We start from the raw sequence: 14,267 nt of genomic DNA, 5'->3' as shown, positions 1-14,267 counted from the left end.
AAGGTGCAAATAATCTGGAATCTCCAGCTGGCCAAGAAAAAGCCAACTCTCCATGGAGATTCTTCGTTTGAATGAAAATAAATCAAATAAATCAAAGAAAAACCAACTCGATCCATTTCTTTATGGTTACAAAAAATACCTTGGCCTGCCCTGCTGCACAGTGTAAATCAGTGGCAAATCTCCCAATGATTTGGCCCCATGTAAAACCCTTCACAGGACTACGACCACGACTGTGTTCTACTCGTGGGACAGGCTGCACGCCAGCGGCTCTGTTGTGCCTCTGGTTATTTGCATTGAAGCGTGCCTTTTGGGGACTCCCACGCCTGCATCCACGCCCACGAGTCACGTCAGCCCCAGCCCGGCTGTCTGACATTTAGCATATTTGCGTTTTGTGGCAGCAAAAACAGGAACAGAAGCAGCTACAGGAACCGAAAAGGGATGTCTGGCAAATCCAAATCCAATTCCGCAAATACTCGTACATGCCAGCCCAACTTATTAAACGTTGTCGCTGCTCCAGTTACCCATCCTTGCCCCAGTGCCACTCGGGTGCCTGTGCCAGTGGCGCACAAAACTCCGACTGCCAGTGCCCGCGGACCACACAATGGAAGACAATCCCAAGCAGCGAGCACGTCTCGCCCTGCTGCTGGTCGAGCGGCTGGAGTTGAGCATCAAAAATCAGGTGAAACACAGCAGGCGAGGCCTCAAAGATCTGCCAACTGCTGCCCCACACTGGCAGAGCTCAGTTTCGTTTCCCTTGCGACGACACAAACATTAAATTCTCGTGTGAAAATAATTGTTCTAACCAAAAATTCATTTTTTTCCTGCTCGCAAAATGTTGCCCACCAAATCGAAACGCAACGTAAAGCCAACAAGGGGCAAAGCGGCGCTTGCTGAGCCACCCATTGTCCCCCCACGTCGTGTCATCATACCCCGTCCCGATGTGCTGCACAACTATTTGGATCACAAGCAAATCTGCCAGTATATGGATTACCTGTGCAATCGCTATCCGCACTTTGTGCGCAGCTACACGCTGGGCCTGACGCACGAGCGGCGCGAGGTGCGCGCGCTGGAGATCAACTGGATGAACTCTGCGAATTTCGAGCTCTCACAGCAGCTTCGACAGCACTCTCCACCACAGGTGGACCTACCTGCGAACAGCAAGACGCCCTGCCCCGTGGTGATCAAGGGTGAACAATGCCGCAACACAATCTTCATTGAGGCGGGCACGCATGCGCGTGAGTGGATTGGCGTGACGACGGCCCTCAATTGCATCTATCAGCTGACGGAGCGGCATACGCGGAATATCGAAGTGCTGCGCAAGCTGCGCTTCATCATTGTGCCGCTGGTTAATCCCGATGGCTATGAGTACTCCAGGAACAAGGTGGGTCAAGGTGCAAGCTGCGGCACACACTTCCTTTCTAAACTTCCGAATTTCTCTCTGCAGAATCCCAATTGGCGCAAGAATCGACGCCCGCACAAGTCCACCAAGTTCGTGGGCACCGACTGCAATCGGAATTACGACATCTTCTGGAACAGCGGCACCGGGAAGATGAATCGCAACACGTACAAGGGCGAGCGACCCTTCTCCGAGCCGGAGACACGCGCCTTGCGCAGCATGCTGGACCGCTTGAGTCCCAATCTTTTGTTCTTTTTGTCGCTGCACTCGTACGGCCAGAGCATTATGTATCCTTGGGGCTACAGCCGAGATCCGCCGCTCTTTTGGCGCGAACTCAGCACGCTGGCCAACTCCGGCAAATGTGCCATCAAATCCTACAACGGACGGGAGTATCGCACGGGCAGCATCAGTTGCCTCACCAAGCGCACAATTGCCGGCTCCGTGGTGGATTATGTCTACGGTGTGCTACGCGTGCCCATGGCTCTGGTCATGGAGCTGCCATCGCGCGATCTGGGCTTCCAACCGCCCGTCGAAATGATCAGCCAAATAGGCCACGAGAGCTGGTACGGCATACGGGAGATGTGCAAGCGCGCCTACGATTTGCGGCATCAAATACAGCGAGAGACGGAGCCAGCGCTGCCAGCGGCAGCTACTTACCAGGCAGGAGCAGGCGACGGTGCGGGCAACGAAGTTTCCATGGAGAGCAAGCCAGCAGCAGCCTCAGCAGTCGCTGCGAACACCGAAGAGCCGCAGCAGCCGACGCCCAAGAAACCGAAGAAGCGTGTGAAGCGTTCGGTGCGTGCACAGCACGAGTCCATCCTGAAGCTGCAAAAGAGCAGCAAAGCCACAGCTGGCCTGCATCCACGACAAATGCCGAAAGTTGCCTCTGCGCCGCCCGTGCGTGCACGTGGCGCTCATGGCGATGGACCCAAGCTGCCGTTGGGCGTCTTTCTATAGACATTTGTTGTTGGTTTTGTGTAATGCGTTAATTAACAAATTTAAATGTGTTGGCCCAGTTGTACCGTTAGCTTTGGGCTTTTATTTCGTGGTTTAAATGGGATGTTTCTGTGTGGGGGAATTCCTCGTTTGTTTTCGCTCTTAATATTGATGGGTTGTTGTGGGGCTTGTTGTTTGTGTATGTTTAACGACTAATTAACAACAAATTGAATGATTTGTTGAGATTTACTTAGCAATGGGCACACGCGGTGCGGCATATTTCTGGCGCAACTTTTCGTATACTTTGCGATCCTGCAGAAAAAGAGAGTTCAAAATGAGTGCAAAAAATCTAGCCAGAGGCTGGTCTCACTATTACCTGCTCACTGACAGACGGACGCAGCTGCTTCAGTGCATCCTTAAAGTGCTGCCGTTTGGCTATAAAAGCCAAAAGCCAATAAAAGCCATGGAAATTCTTCGCTTAAATGAAAATAAATCAAATAAACCAAAGAAAAACCAACTCGATCCATTTCTTTATGGTTCCAAACTCTGACTGCCAGTGCCCGCGGACCACACAATGGAAGACAATCCCAAGCAGCGAGCACGTCTCGCCCTGCTGCTGATCGAGCGGCTGGAGTTGAGCATCAAAAATCAGGTGAAACACAGCAGGCGAGGCCTCAAAGAGCTGCCAACTGCTGCCACAAACTGGCAGAGCTCAGTTTTGTTTCCGACGACACAAGCATCAAAATCAGGAGAAACACAGTGTGCGTTCGGCCAAAAACTCTTTTTTGAGTTCTGCCAATAATATGCCACAAACTGGCAGCGAACTCATCTTTGCGACCCCAATTTGCGACGGCACAAACATTAAATTCTCGTGTGAAAATAATTTGTAATTTTTCCTGTTCCAAAAGTTATTTTCTTTTTTTTCTGCTCGCAAAATGTTGCCCGCCAAATCGAAACGCAACGCAAAGACAACAAGGGGTAAAGCAAATAACTAAATGAAATCAAAATGCTGAAGAAACTCAAAAGATCTCAGGTCCAGCGCACCCATCTCAGCACGCGGAAGAGTTGCTTCAGTGCCATGTCTGCGCTCTCCATCTTTGCCTGGTAGCGTTTCTCCGCCGTGTCCTCGTGACACAAGTAGAAGATGTAGCCAAAAACTATGGCATGAAGCAGTAGTAAAAGCATCACTACAATCAGAAAGTATTTGCGATATTTGCGCATCCAATGAGCTGTGTGAATTGGAGGGCTTTCAATCTGCAGCTGTAGCTCCGCATTGGCCAAAAGATTCTCCACTGCCACCATGGACAGTGCCGTCTCCTCCACTTCATCGTTGAAGTCAGTATCTAAATGCTTCCGAATCGTTGCCAAGGCATGCCTCTCCGCCTTGGATCGCTTCTTTAGAGGAAACAACTCTGGTTCTGCCATAAATGGGATATGATGGGACACGTTTTCGAGCACTGAACACACCAGCGATGGCATCCTGACTGCCTACTGGAAAAGTCGGTGGACTGCGAGTCCGATTGCTGCGCAAATGGTGAATTGGATTGCATATTGGGCGTTGCGGCACGGCGCTTGTAAGGCATCGTTGTGGCATTCATTCCTTAATTTTTCTCTACTCTATAGAGTCGTATGCCTGACGCTGTGCGCAGTTACACGCTGGGCCTGACGCACGAGCGGCGCGAGGTGCGCGCCCTGGAAATCAATTGGATGAACTCTGCGAATTTCGAGCTCTCACAGCAGCTTCGACAGCACTCTCCACCACAGGTGCACCTACCAGCGAACAGCAAGACGCCCTGCCCCGTGGTGATCAAGGGTGAACAATGCCGCAACACAATCTTCATTGAGGCGGGCACGCATGCGCGTGAGTGGATTGGCGTGACGACTGCCCTCAATTGCATCTATCAGCTGACGGAGCGGCATACGCGGAATATCGAAGTGCTGCGCAAGCTGCGCTTCATCATTGTGCCGCTGGTTAATCCCGATGGCTATGAGTACTCCAGGAACAAGGTGGGTCAAGGAGCAAGCTGCGGCACACACTTCCTTCCTAAACTCCCGAATTTCTCTCTGCAGAATCCCAATTGGCGCAAGAATCGACGCCCGCACAAGTCCACCAAGTTCGTGGGCACCGACTGCAATCGGAATTACGACATCTTCTGGAACAGCGGCACCGGCAAGATGAATCGCAACACGTACAAGGGCGAGCGACCCTTCTCCGAGCGCCATGCGCGATGCCTTACAAGCCCCGTACCGCAACGCCCAATATGCAATCCAATTCACCATTTGCGCAGCAATCGGACTCGCAGTCCAAAGACTTTTCCAGTGGCTGTCAGGATGCCATCGCTGGTGTGTTAAGTGCTCGAAAACGTGTCCCATCGTATCCCATTTATGGCAGAACCAGAGTGTTTCCTCTAAAGAAGCGATCCAAGGCGGAGAGGCATGCCTTGGCAACGATTCGGAAGCATTTAGATACTGACTTCAACGATGAAGTGGAGGAGACGGCACTGTCCATGGTGGCAGTGGAGAATCTCCAATTCACACAGCTCATTGGATGCGCAAATATCGCAAATACTTTCTGATTGTAGTGATGCTTTTACTACTGCTTCATGCCATAGTTTTTGGCTACATCTTCTACTTGTGTCACGAGGAAACGGCGGAGAAACGCTACGAGGAAAAGATGGAGAGCGCAGACATGGCAGCAGCCGCAGCAGCCGCAGCAGCCACTGCGAACACCGAAGAGACGCAGCAGCCGACGCCCAAGAAACCGAAGAAGCGTGTGAAGCGTTCGGTGCGTGCACAGCACGAGTCCATCCTGAAGCTGCAAAAGAGCAGCAAAGCCACAGCTGGCCTGCATCCACGACAAATGCCGAAAGTTGCCTCTGCGCCGCCTGTGCGTGCGCGTGGCGCTCATGGCGATGGACCAAAGCTGCCGTTGGGCGTCTTTCTATAGACATTTGTTGTTGGTTTTGTGTCCTGCGTTAGTTAACAAAATTAAATGTGTTGGCCCAGTTGTACCGTTAGCTTTGGGCTTTTATTTCGTGGTTTAAATGGGATGTTTCTGTGTGGGGGAATTCCTCGTTTGTTTTCGCTCTTAATATTGATGGGTTGTTGTGGGGCTTGTTGTTTGTGTATGTTTAACGACTAATTAACAACAAATTGAATGATTTGTTGAGATTTACTTAGCAATGGGCACACGCGGTGCGGCATATTTCTGGCGCAACTTTTCGTATACTTTGCGATCCTGCAGAAAAAGAGAGTTCAAAATGAGTGCAAAAAATCTAGCCAGAGGCTGGTCTCACTATTACCTGCTCACTGACAGACGGACGCAGCTGCTTCAGTGCATCCTTAAAGTGCTGCCGTCGCACACACAAACCCTCCAAATTGTTGTCATCCTCGGCGAGCGACTGACGCAGCGCATACATGGAAGCCTGCTTGACGAGGCCAGCCAAATCGGCGCCGGTATAACCCTTGGTTTCAGCAGCCACCTCATCCAGATCGACATCATCGGCCATAGCAGGACGCGTGCCATTCTGTGTGGAGTTGCGGCAATGAATAAAGTTTTCACAATGAAAGCAGCACAAAATGCTCACCTTGGTGGTTGCCTTGAGGATTTCCGCGCGCTCATTCTGCTCAGGCAAACCCACATAGAGGATGGTGTCCAAACGTCCAGGACGCAGTATGGCGGGATCGATTATGTCCGGCCTGTTGGTGGCGGCCAGAATGTAGACGCCTTTGCGCTCCTCCACGCCATCCATTTCGGTGAGCAGCTGGTTGACAATGCGCGTGCCCGAATTGTTGCCATCACCGCCCTCCGAACGCTTGGGGCACAGCGAGTCGAACTCATCAAAGAAAATGACACAAGGCGCCGAGTTGCGTGCGCGTTGGAAGCACGCGCGTACCGCACGCTCACTCTCGCCCACATACTGTAAGAGAAAGGGTAAAAGTAAGACTCGAAGCTGCTTCTAGTTGTCTGAGAACTCACCATATTCATCAGCTCGGGGCCCTTCACCGATATAAAGTTGATGCCCGCCTCGTTGGCTATGGCCTTGGCCAGCAGCGTCTTGCCGCAGCCTGGTGGACCGCACAGCAGCACGCCCGAAGGTGCCGTCAGCCCAAGGCGCTCGAGTTTCTCGGGATACTTAACGGGCGCCAACACAGCGAGCTTCAGCTCATCACGGATGTCCTGCAGCGCACCAATATCCTCCCAGGTGGTGTCTGGCACAGTGATGAAACCTTCACGCTTCGCCGATGGCTGCATGACCTTGATGGCGTCCAAAAAGTCCTCCAAAGTGAGACAGAAATTCGGATCGGAGAACTCTTCCGGTGGATTGTCCAGAAAGTTGGTCAACTCGGCCAAAGTGGGCTCGTAATAATCATTGGCGGTTGACTCCTGCTGCTGTTGCTTCTGTTTCTGGGGCGGCGGCACTTCATCCACTTCCATGGCTGCGTCGGAGGGTTTGTCGGGCGTCTGGCCATTTGTAGTTCCTTCGGCACCTTTCTCAGTGTCGCCATCTGCTTTCTCCTCCTCCACCTGCGACTTGTCTTTGTCCGCCTTGTCACCGTCGGCCTTGTCGTCCTCCTTCTTGGCTTCAGCCTCCTCCTTGGCCTTTGCAATCGACACATCATTGGGTTCATCATCATCCAGCGTCACCGTGGTCATGTTCATCTCGCTGGCCGCATGCAACTCCCTGAACTTCTTCATGGAACGCCGCTGCACGGCAATGGCGGCGGAACGGCAGACCAAAGCCATCAAATCAGCGCCCACATAGCCGGGCGTTAGCTCCGCAATTTTATCGTAGTTGAGCTTGGGGTCAACGGACAAACCTTCGCATTGAATGCGCATGATCTCCCGTCGCTCCTTGCGCGATGGTATGTGTATGGCAATTTCATGATCAAAGCGTCCGATGCGACGCAGTCCAGGATCGAGCACATCGGGACGCGTGGTGGCTGCAATCACCACCACAGACTGCCCGAACTCCGTGGCCTTCAGGTTGTCCAGGCTGCTAATCAGCTGCGAGACAATGCGACGCTCCATGTCCTTGGCCGCCCACTGGCGATTGCCACCGATGGCATCAATCTCATCGATGAAGAGCACACAGGGCGACGAGTCCATGGCCTGCTCGAAAACGTCGCGTATGCGCTCCTCCGACTCACCGGAGATGCCACCTATAAGCTCTGTGGCCGGCACTTCCAGCAGCGGCATTTTCAGTTGCTAAAAGGAAGTCATAAATAAACCACAAAGTCTCCAGTGTCTGCCTCCACTTACCCCACTTAATGGCGCGCGCCAGAAAGGTTTTGCCACAACCGGGTGGACCGTGCAGGAGCAAACCTCTGGCGGGCAGCAGCCCCAACTGGAAGTAAAACTCCGGTGACTTGATGTGGATGAGCATCTCGCAGAGCTCCTTCAGTGTGCCGTCCATGCCGCCAATGTCGCGGAAACTTTCAGTGATATGCTGCAGCTCCAGCTCCCTTTTGTTCTTGCGCGGACGACTCGATGGCGATTGATTTTGCAGCTGCTGGTAAAGCATCGAGGAGTTGCGCTGATCCTTGCGTGAACAGCCATCAGAGTGGTTCTTGCCGGAGCCCGAATTGACTGAAAGCAGAGCTGGTAAATGCATGCTACAAGGGGAAGATCCCAGAGTTGGACTCACACTTTTGTGCTGGTTCCTGGCCAGGTCCTTGAATGATATTGGTGCTTGGTTTAACTGCTAATAAGAAGGAGAAAAATTAATTTCCAACCATGTGTTGGAGGCACTGTATCTGCCTGCTCACCTTTTTTGGCCGCCACTGTATTGGCTTCTCCCTCATCGCTCATGATGCGTTTCAGCGTATTGCTGCTGATGATGGGCGGTGGCGGTGCCTGTGCAGCATCTCCATTTGCATTGGTGGTGGATGGTGCATCATCCTCACCCTCATCGCCGCTGGATATGTCAATGGGCTCCGTGCTTGGCTTGTTGGCCAGCGACTTGCGCGACTGACTGTACAGGCTGTTCATCATGTTGTTCATGACACTGTTCTGTGGCGGCTCTGACTCTTCGCTGGGGCACTCTTCCTCCGAGCTGCTTACCTGGTCCAAGTTATAACTGTCCGAGATTATTTTAAATGCTGCAAACAAAAATGCTTAATTGCTGCACATGGGTTGGCGGCGTCGGTATGTGAGTCGTACCTTGATGCACTAGTTGCCTGAATGGTCCAAATTTGCGTCGCGAATATTCTGGATATTTGCTCATCAACTCCTTGGTCATCAGCTTCACATCCAGATACGTCTCGCCAATGTGCTCCTCCAAATACTGCAGTAGAAAAACAAAAACAAAACAAATGAACAAACGCCAATTCTGCGCCCTAACCTTGTTTCGTCCTAATTTTTTTTTTTTTTTTGCATCGGCATCTGACGTTGTTTTGCCGGCTAGCTGCTGTTGCAAAAATTTAGTTTGATTTAATTGCAATGCTCACCTTTTTCACTCGAATCGTAATCAAATGGTCGTGTAGCAGAGGCTTGGATTTCTTCATATTCTGAAATCTGACATCTGAAATTTATCAAAAATTCCACACGAGAACAAATTTACTTTACCGCAAAAGCAAGCGACGCCGTCGATATCGGCGGGTAATATCGCTGTTTCCACTGTGTTGCTTTTCGTTTCTGAGCTACATATCGATATTCTTTACTGTTGCTCTTAATTTTATAGAAAATGCTGGCAAAGCAATTTTAAATGCTGTTTTTAGTTTTTTTGCAAGCCAAAACCTTTAGGTATTAGTTTCGTTTAGCCTATATTTTTGTAGTTTATTATAATTTTAATTACTTATTTAAATAATAATCGATGTTGATTGCTGCTGGTGGAAACCACTTACCGATGTATTCACTCGATTGCTCTGCCTGCTCAAACAGCTGACGGCGCCCCTCGCCCCCTTTGCACCTCTTGAAAACAACGAAAACACGAAGTAGGCGCTGGAATTTTTTAAGTTTCCAAATTAAATGTTTTACATCAACAAATGCTGCATGTGAAATAAATAAAAATCGCGTTATGTACTGCAGTTAGCCGTCGTAACAAGTGCGTGCCAACGTTTGAAATGATGCACCAAATGATGATCTAAGAACAAAAGCTAATTCAAGAGTGGCAGCAATAAGGGAACGAAAAAAAAGAAAGCTTCCACAATGTGCGACGGTGAAATTTGTGAGCTAGTGAGTCAGCAGCAAGCAGAGCAGGCCGAGCCGCAGCGCGTGAATGGCGGTGAAGAGGAAATGCCACAGGATCAGTCGACGTCCCCGAAGCAATCTTCGCGAGTGACCAAGGATCCAGTGGAGCCTTGTGAAGTGGCGCAATGGGGGCTGGACGAAGTGGAAAACTGGGCCACCATGGAGAACTTCTCCAACACCCTCATTCGTTGCTTGCGATTTGAGCAAATTGACGGCGAGGTGCTGCTGATCCTCACCGAGGACGATGTCCGGGCCCTGCGCTACAAATTGGACTACAGATTCTCATTTGGCGAGCTCAAAAAGTTCTGGGTGTCGCTCTCCCGCCTCCAGAGGCTGGTGAAGCTCAGCGGCGCCCCCACGGACGATGCCGTGTTGAACGATCTGTCCCAGAAATCCAATTCGCAGCCGCTGGTCGGCTCTGGTGGTGCGTCCTCGTCATGCGCCTGCCCGCCAGCGCAGCCATTGGACTGCCCCAGCTATGTGTCCGACTGCGAGACGTATTTGCGCATGGGCAGAGGCTCCGTAGCCCCGGAATACTTTAAGACCGCAATGAGCTTAGGTGAGTAGGCCACTTGGCATGCGGCTAGTCAGGTTTCTAGTCAATTGTGAAGGTCAATTGTTCATTGATTGTTTCTTCCACCTTATCGGTCGTGTGGCGTTTATACAAATAGAAAGAGAGAGAGAGGGGAGAGAGCACGCATTTCCCATCCATCCATCTGCCAAATTCCCGTTATCAGCTGCTTTCAGTCATGAGTGTGTGGGCTGCTATCAATAGTTCAATGCCACACTCTTTTTTTTCCCATAAAAATATGTACGTCACTTGAATTATTATGTTAATTATAGTTTGTAGTAGCTCGGGTGACGTGCGTTACTGCTATTTCTGTCTGCATTGGAGGTTATGTGGAAACGCCGCACGCTCGAACACGCTCTCCTCTCGTTCTGGCCCCCTCCCCCAACCCACACGCAGCGTCGTATATCGATGCAGGGGAATTTTCAGCCAGCACAGCCAGCCTTTGTGTAACTTTGCGTGCATTAAATTTCAAATGTCGTTTTGTTTTATACTTTTTTTTTGTTTGTTTTACTCACAAGTATGTGTACACATGTACACCCTTCAAGTGCTGGTTGCTTTAATCGGAAACAGTAAACGCTCGTAGTAACGGCCAATTCCAACATATTCCAGTTGGAATTTTAACCGTTTACTCCTGGCTAGGGATGACACTTCTTCTGCTCTCCTTTTATTTGCAAAGCTAGTGTGCTCCCTCTCTCTCTGAGGACTGAGGACTTCACCGTTGATTCCTTGTTAGAGATGACAAAACTAAATGTTCTTTCTTTGGTTAAATTATTTGTGCAGCTTATTAACCGATCTTCCATTGCAGGTTACTCTTTTGTTGTGACCTGGATAACGTCGTTCGTTATGGTGATTGTGCACGAGCGCGTGCCGGATATGAAGCGCTACCCGCCATTGCCGGACATCTTCCTTGACAACGTGCCACACATTCCCTGGGCCTTCAACATGTGCGAGATCACGGGTTCGCTGCTGTTCACCATTTGGCTGTTTGTCCTGATCTTCCACAAGTACAGAATGGTGCTGCTGCGACGCTTCTTTGCACTGGCCGGCACCGTCTTCCTGCTGCGCTGCGTGACCATGCTGATCACGTCGCTGAGTGTGCCGGGCACCCACCTGCAGTGCAACCAGAAGGACTTTGCCATCGATGACGCCAACGTGGATATGTTCGGTGCCCTGGTCATGCGCATGACACGCGCTTATCGCATCTGGAGCGGTTTGGGCATGTCAATTCAGGGCGTGCGAACGTGTGGCGACTACATGTTCAGCGGCCACACCGTGGCCCTAACGCTGCTCAACTTTTTCATCACAGAATGTGAGTGAGAGCAGAATTTTGTGTTCATTGATTTCCTGACTCTTCTGCTGTACTAATTGTAGATACGCCGCGCAATCTGTACTTCCTGCACACACTCACCTGGCTGCTGAACATGTTTGGAATCTTCTTCATTTTGGCCGCCCATGAGCACTACTCCATCGATGTGTTTGTGGCCTTCTACATTACCTCGCGTCTGTTCCTCTACTACCACACGCTGGCGAACAACAGGGTAGGGTAAACCACGCACATGCCATTTGCCCATCCATTCTCATCTGTATCACCCGCAGGCCCTCATGCAAAGCGACTCCAATCGAACGCGCATTTGGTTCCCCATGTTCAGCTACTTCGAGAGCAGCGTACAGGGCATTGTGCCCAACGAATTTGACACGCCCGGCAGCCTGATCGATGGCCTGATAGATCAGCTATTCAAAGCCAAGGACTTGATGATGGGTGGCGCCTATCGCTACTGGATGGAGCGACATTTGTCCTCGAAATCATCGATGCACATGTTTGCCGCCGAGTCCGACAGATATCTGCAGTCGCGCGTCTACAATTTGCGACAGACGGCGAGCAGCACGAGCGGCATGGCCACGCCGCCCACAGCTCAGCCCCCGCCACAGAACCTGAATGGCGGTGTCAGAGATATCAGCTTGGACCCGTACTCCTCTAGTGCGAGTGAGACCTCGGCACAGACGCTCGCCCAAGTGCCGCTGCTGCGGGAGAAGAAGGTGCTATGATTCACAGCCACTTGGCTCTTCCATGGGGCATGGCCCGACACACTCTCAAAAATCCATTTATCGATGCCGTTCTTCGTAAAGCAAACAAAATGCTGAAAAACAAAACACACCGACTGATATTTTTATTTCGAAAACTACATTAAACACCCCCACCCTTCTATACCCCTCCTGCAGCTCAGCTCAGCTTTCCCCTTAATCTCTCTGCATTCTACCATTCGTAGTGCCTTCCCAGGATGTCAGAGCCAGCCAGAACTCGACTCACTTCCTAGCCTTACCCAATCGGTCCCTAGTTAACGTATTATTTTGAGAAACAAAAAAACTAAATCTAGCAGCTATTAATGGATAGTCCCTCCTCATTCCGTTCAAACTTGAGCCTTGAACTAAATGTATTTATTATTGAAGACTTTCTTTAAGGCATTATTTTTTTAATTATAAGCATCTGAATCAAGTGTATAATTTAGTTATTTAGTGTTAAGCGGAAAAGATTTCTGTTGAATGCACAAAAAACAAAACAAACAAAAAAATCAATAAATCATTACTAAATATTCTCAGAGAAGGCCAATCATTCAGATCAAATGTTAAGCTGAAGGTCAGAGAGCTAACAAATTCTGCTGCAATCATCTATCCCTATAAATAATAATTGTATTAATGTTAGCTGTCATTTAGGCATTGTTGAGCTTTTCTTTTACTTTATGAACCTCTTGAGGTACATAAAATATTCGCTGTGTGTTGTGCATGCAAATTCCATAACATAATCCCTCTCCACGTTTTATTCCACAACACAGGAGCAAGTATTTAAATAAGGAAATATTCACAAAAATATTTAAAGCAATGTTCATTCCAAATAAAGCAACCCAAAATTAAAATAAAAACACTTTAAATCAGGGCTCGGCGCGTTGCAAAGGAAAAGGCTCTGCCGAGACGCTGCCGCTCACGTACACGCGTATTACAGTGATTCGTACACATACCAATGCATGGCAATGTTCCGTTTTGCGTGCGGGTGAATGTATGCGTGCCGAGCCCTGCTTCAAATGATGAAATGGATTAAAAGCTAAAGAATGATTGATGACAGCACAGCCTCCATTCTGTTCTCTGAAAATAATCTAAAATTTTGTCATTTGTTGAGTTTATTCAGTTATTGATTTATGTTTTTAGGCCATTTGTGGTACAAGTTTTGGTTATTAAATAATAATTAATATGAAAATAATGAAATCGAATCGAAGAGTTTCAGCCAAAATGAAAGACCAAACCAAAGGGGGGCAGCAATTATACAATTCATTGTTTTATTTTTTGTTGGTTGTTGTTTTTCTTTTGTTTTTAATATAAAAATGGCATTTCTTTACTAATTGTAAGTTTTAAATTACTAATTTAAAGTATGTATGATTGCGGTAATTTGAAAAAATATATAAATCATTTGTATATATATACATATGTATACAGATATATGTATATATATTATCTATATATATATATTCTTGCTTGTTTGTTTGCGTGTGTTGTTTATTCTCCAAGTTGTGTGTGTGTGTGTGAAAAAAATATGTTTGTTTAATGAAACATGAAACTTCTTCTTGCATTCTCTCAAGCGTACAATTAATAATATACTATGAAAGCGTTCAAGTTTTGGCTTAAAGAATAACATTTTTGTTTTTTCATTGTTTGTTTTATTTTTTTGTTGTGATTTTTATTGGTTTTCTCTCGTTTTCCATGGGTATCTTCCCTCTTTTTTTTGTTGTATTTATTGTATAAAGCAAATCGAAACATTTCAGTTGGTTTTTTGGAGGAAACAATTAACAAACGATAGACCCGAGCACTCATTTTGTATCCTTCACTATATTATAGTACAACTAATATGCAAAAATAAACTATGAATGGTTTTTCGTGTGTGTTTCTTGTGTGTTTGTATTTCATGAGTCTCCCTCCAATCCGTTGTAGTTTCATTCTTGCTCCGCAAACAATATAGTTCCGATATACGTTCATAATCATAATACCTTATATGCTAGCTTTACCAATTCTGTCTGTTATGCACGAAGCTACTTGAGGTTTCATTTCATCGTTCTCTTTCTTCTCTTCTCTTCTCTTCCGTCTGCATGTGTCTATTTTGTATAGTCCTTCGCACTAGATTTTCT

The 14,267-nt window shown here is 48.5% G+C and overlaps 4 protein-coding genes and 1 long non-coding RNA gene across 5 annotated transcripts; 3 read left to right on the top strand and 2 right to left on the bottom strand.

Moving 5' to 3' along the window:
• The first annotated feature begins 770 nt into the window (after positions 1–770).
• On the top strand, positions 771–2,368 carry LOC117895601 (carboxypeptidase B-like). The gene is made up of 2 exons (XM_034803349.1): positions 771–1,381; positions 1,445–2,368. The coding sequence occupies exons 1-2, from the start codon at positions 833–835 to the stop codon at positions 2,351–2,353; spliced, it is 1,458 nt and encodes a 485-aa protein (XP_034659240.1). The 5' UTR covers positions 771–832; the 3' UTR covers positions 2,354–2,368.
• A 25-nt stretch (positions 2,369–2,393) lies between these two features.
• On the bottom strand, positions 2,394–2,763 carry LOC117895611. Its single transcript, XR_004648939.1, has 2 exons — positions 2,709–2,763; positions 2,394–2,644 (listed from the first exon to the last, which is right to left on the bottom strand). It is a non-coding gene; the product is annotated as an uncharacterized LOC117895611 (long non-coding RNA).
• Positions 2,764–3,946: 1,183 nt separating this feature from the next.
• LOC117893446 (mast cell carboxypeptidase A-like) lies at positions 3,947–4,684 on the top strand. Its single transcript, XM_034800065.1, has 2 exons — positions 3,947–4,339; positions 4,403–4,684. Exons 1-2 carry the CDS (start codon positions 3,962–3,964, stop codon positions 4,682–4,684), a joined length of 660 nt encoding a protein of 219 aa, XP_034655956.1. The 5' UTR covers positions 3,947–3,961.
• A 654-nt stretch (positions 4,685–5,338) lies between these two features.
• LOC117894115 (nuclear valosin-containing protein-like) lies at positions 5,339–8,917 on the bottom strand. Its single transcript, XM_034800994.1, is given in 11 exon segments — positions 5,339–5,570; positions 5,635–5,859; positions 5,920–6,252; positions 6,312–7,541; positions 7,596–7,601; positions 7,603–7,922; positions 7,981–8,037; positions 8,102–8,434; positions 8,496–8,619; positions 8,783–8,842; positions 8,901–8,917. Coding segments are annotated over 10 exon segments (2,751 nt in total). The 5' UTR covers positions 8,840–8,842; positions 8,901–8,917; the 3' UTR covers positions 5,339–5,504.
• Positions 8,918–9,241: 324 nt separating this feature from the next.
• Positions 9,242–12,260, top strand: LOC117895044 (sphingomyelin synthase-related 1). Its single transcript, XM_034802422.1, has 4 exons — positions 9,242–10,083; positions 10,901–11,404; positions 11,467–11,633; positions 11,692–12,260. Exons 1-4 carry the CDS (start codon positions 9,483–9,485, stop codon positions 12,139–12,141), a joined length of 1,722 nt encoding a protein of 573 aa, XP_034658313.1. The 5' UTR covers positions 9,242–9,482; the 3' UTR covers positions 12,142–12,260.
• The last annotated feature ends 2,007 nt before the right edge of the window (positions 12,261–14,267 follow it).

The sequence above is a fragment of the Drosophila subobscura genome, chromosome J (assembly GCF_008121235.1).
Source record: "Drosophila subobscura isolate 14011-0131.10 chromosome J, UCBerk_Dsub_1.0, whole genome shotgun sequence".
NCBI classification, from domain to species: Eukaryota; Metazoa; Arthropoda; class Insecta; order Diptera; family Drosophilidae; genus Drosophila; species Drosophila subobscura.
Note: the sequence above shows the minus strand (reverse complement) of the source record. Positions and strands in the feature narration are given on the sequence as shown.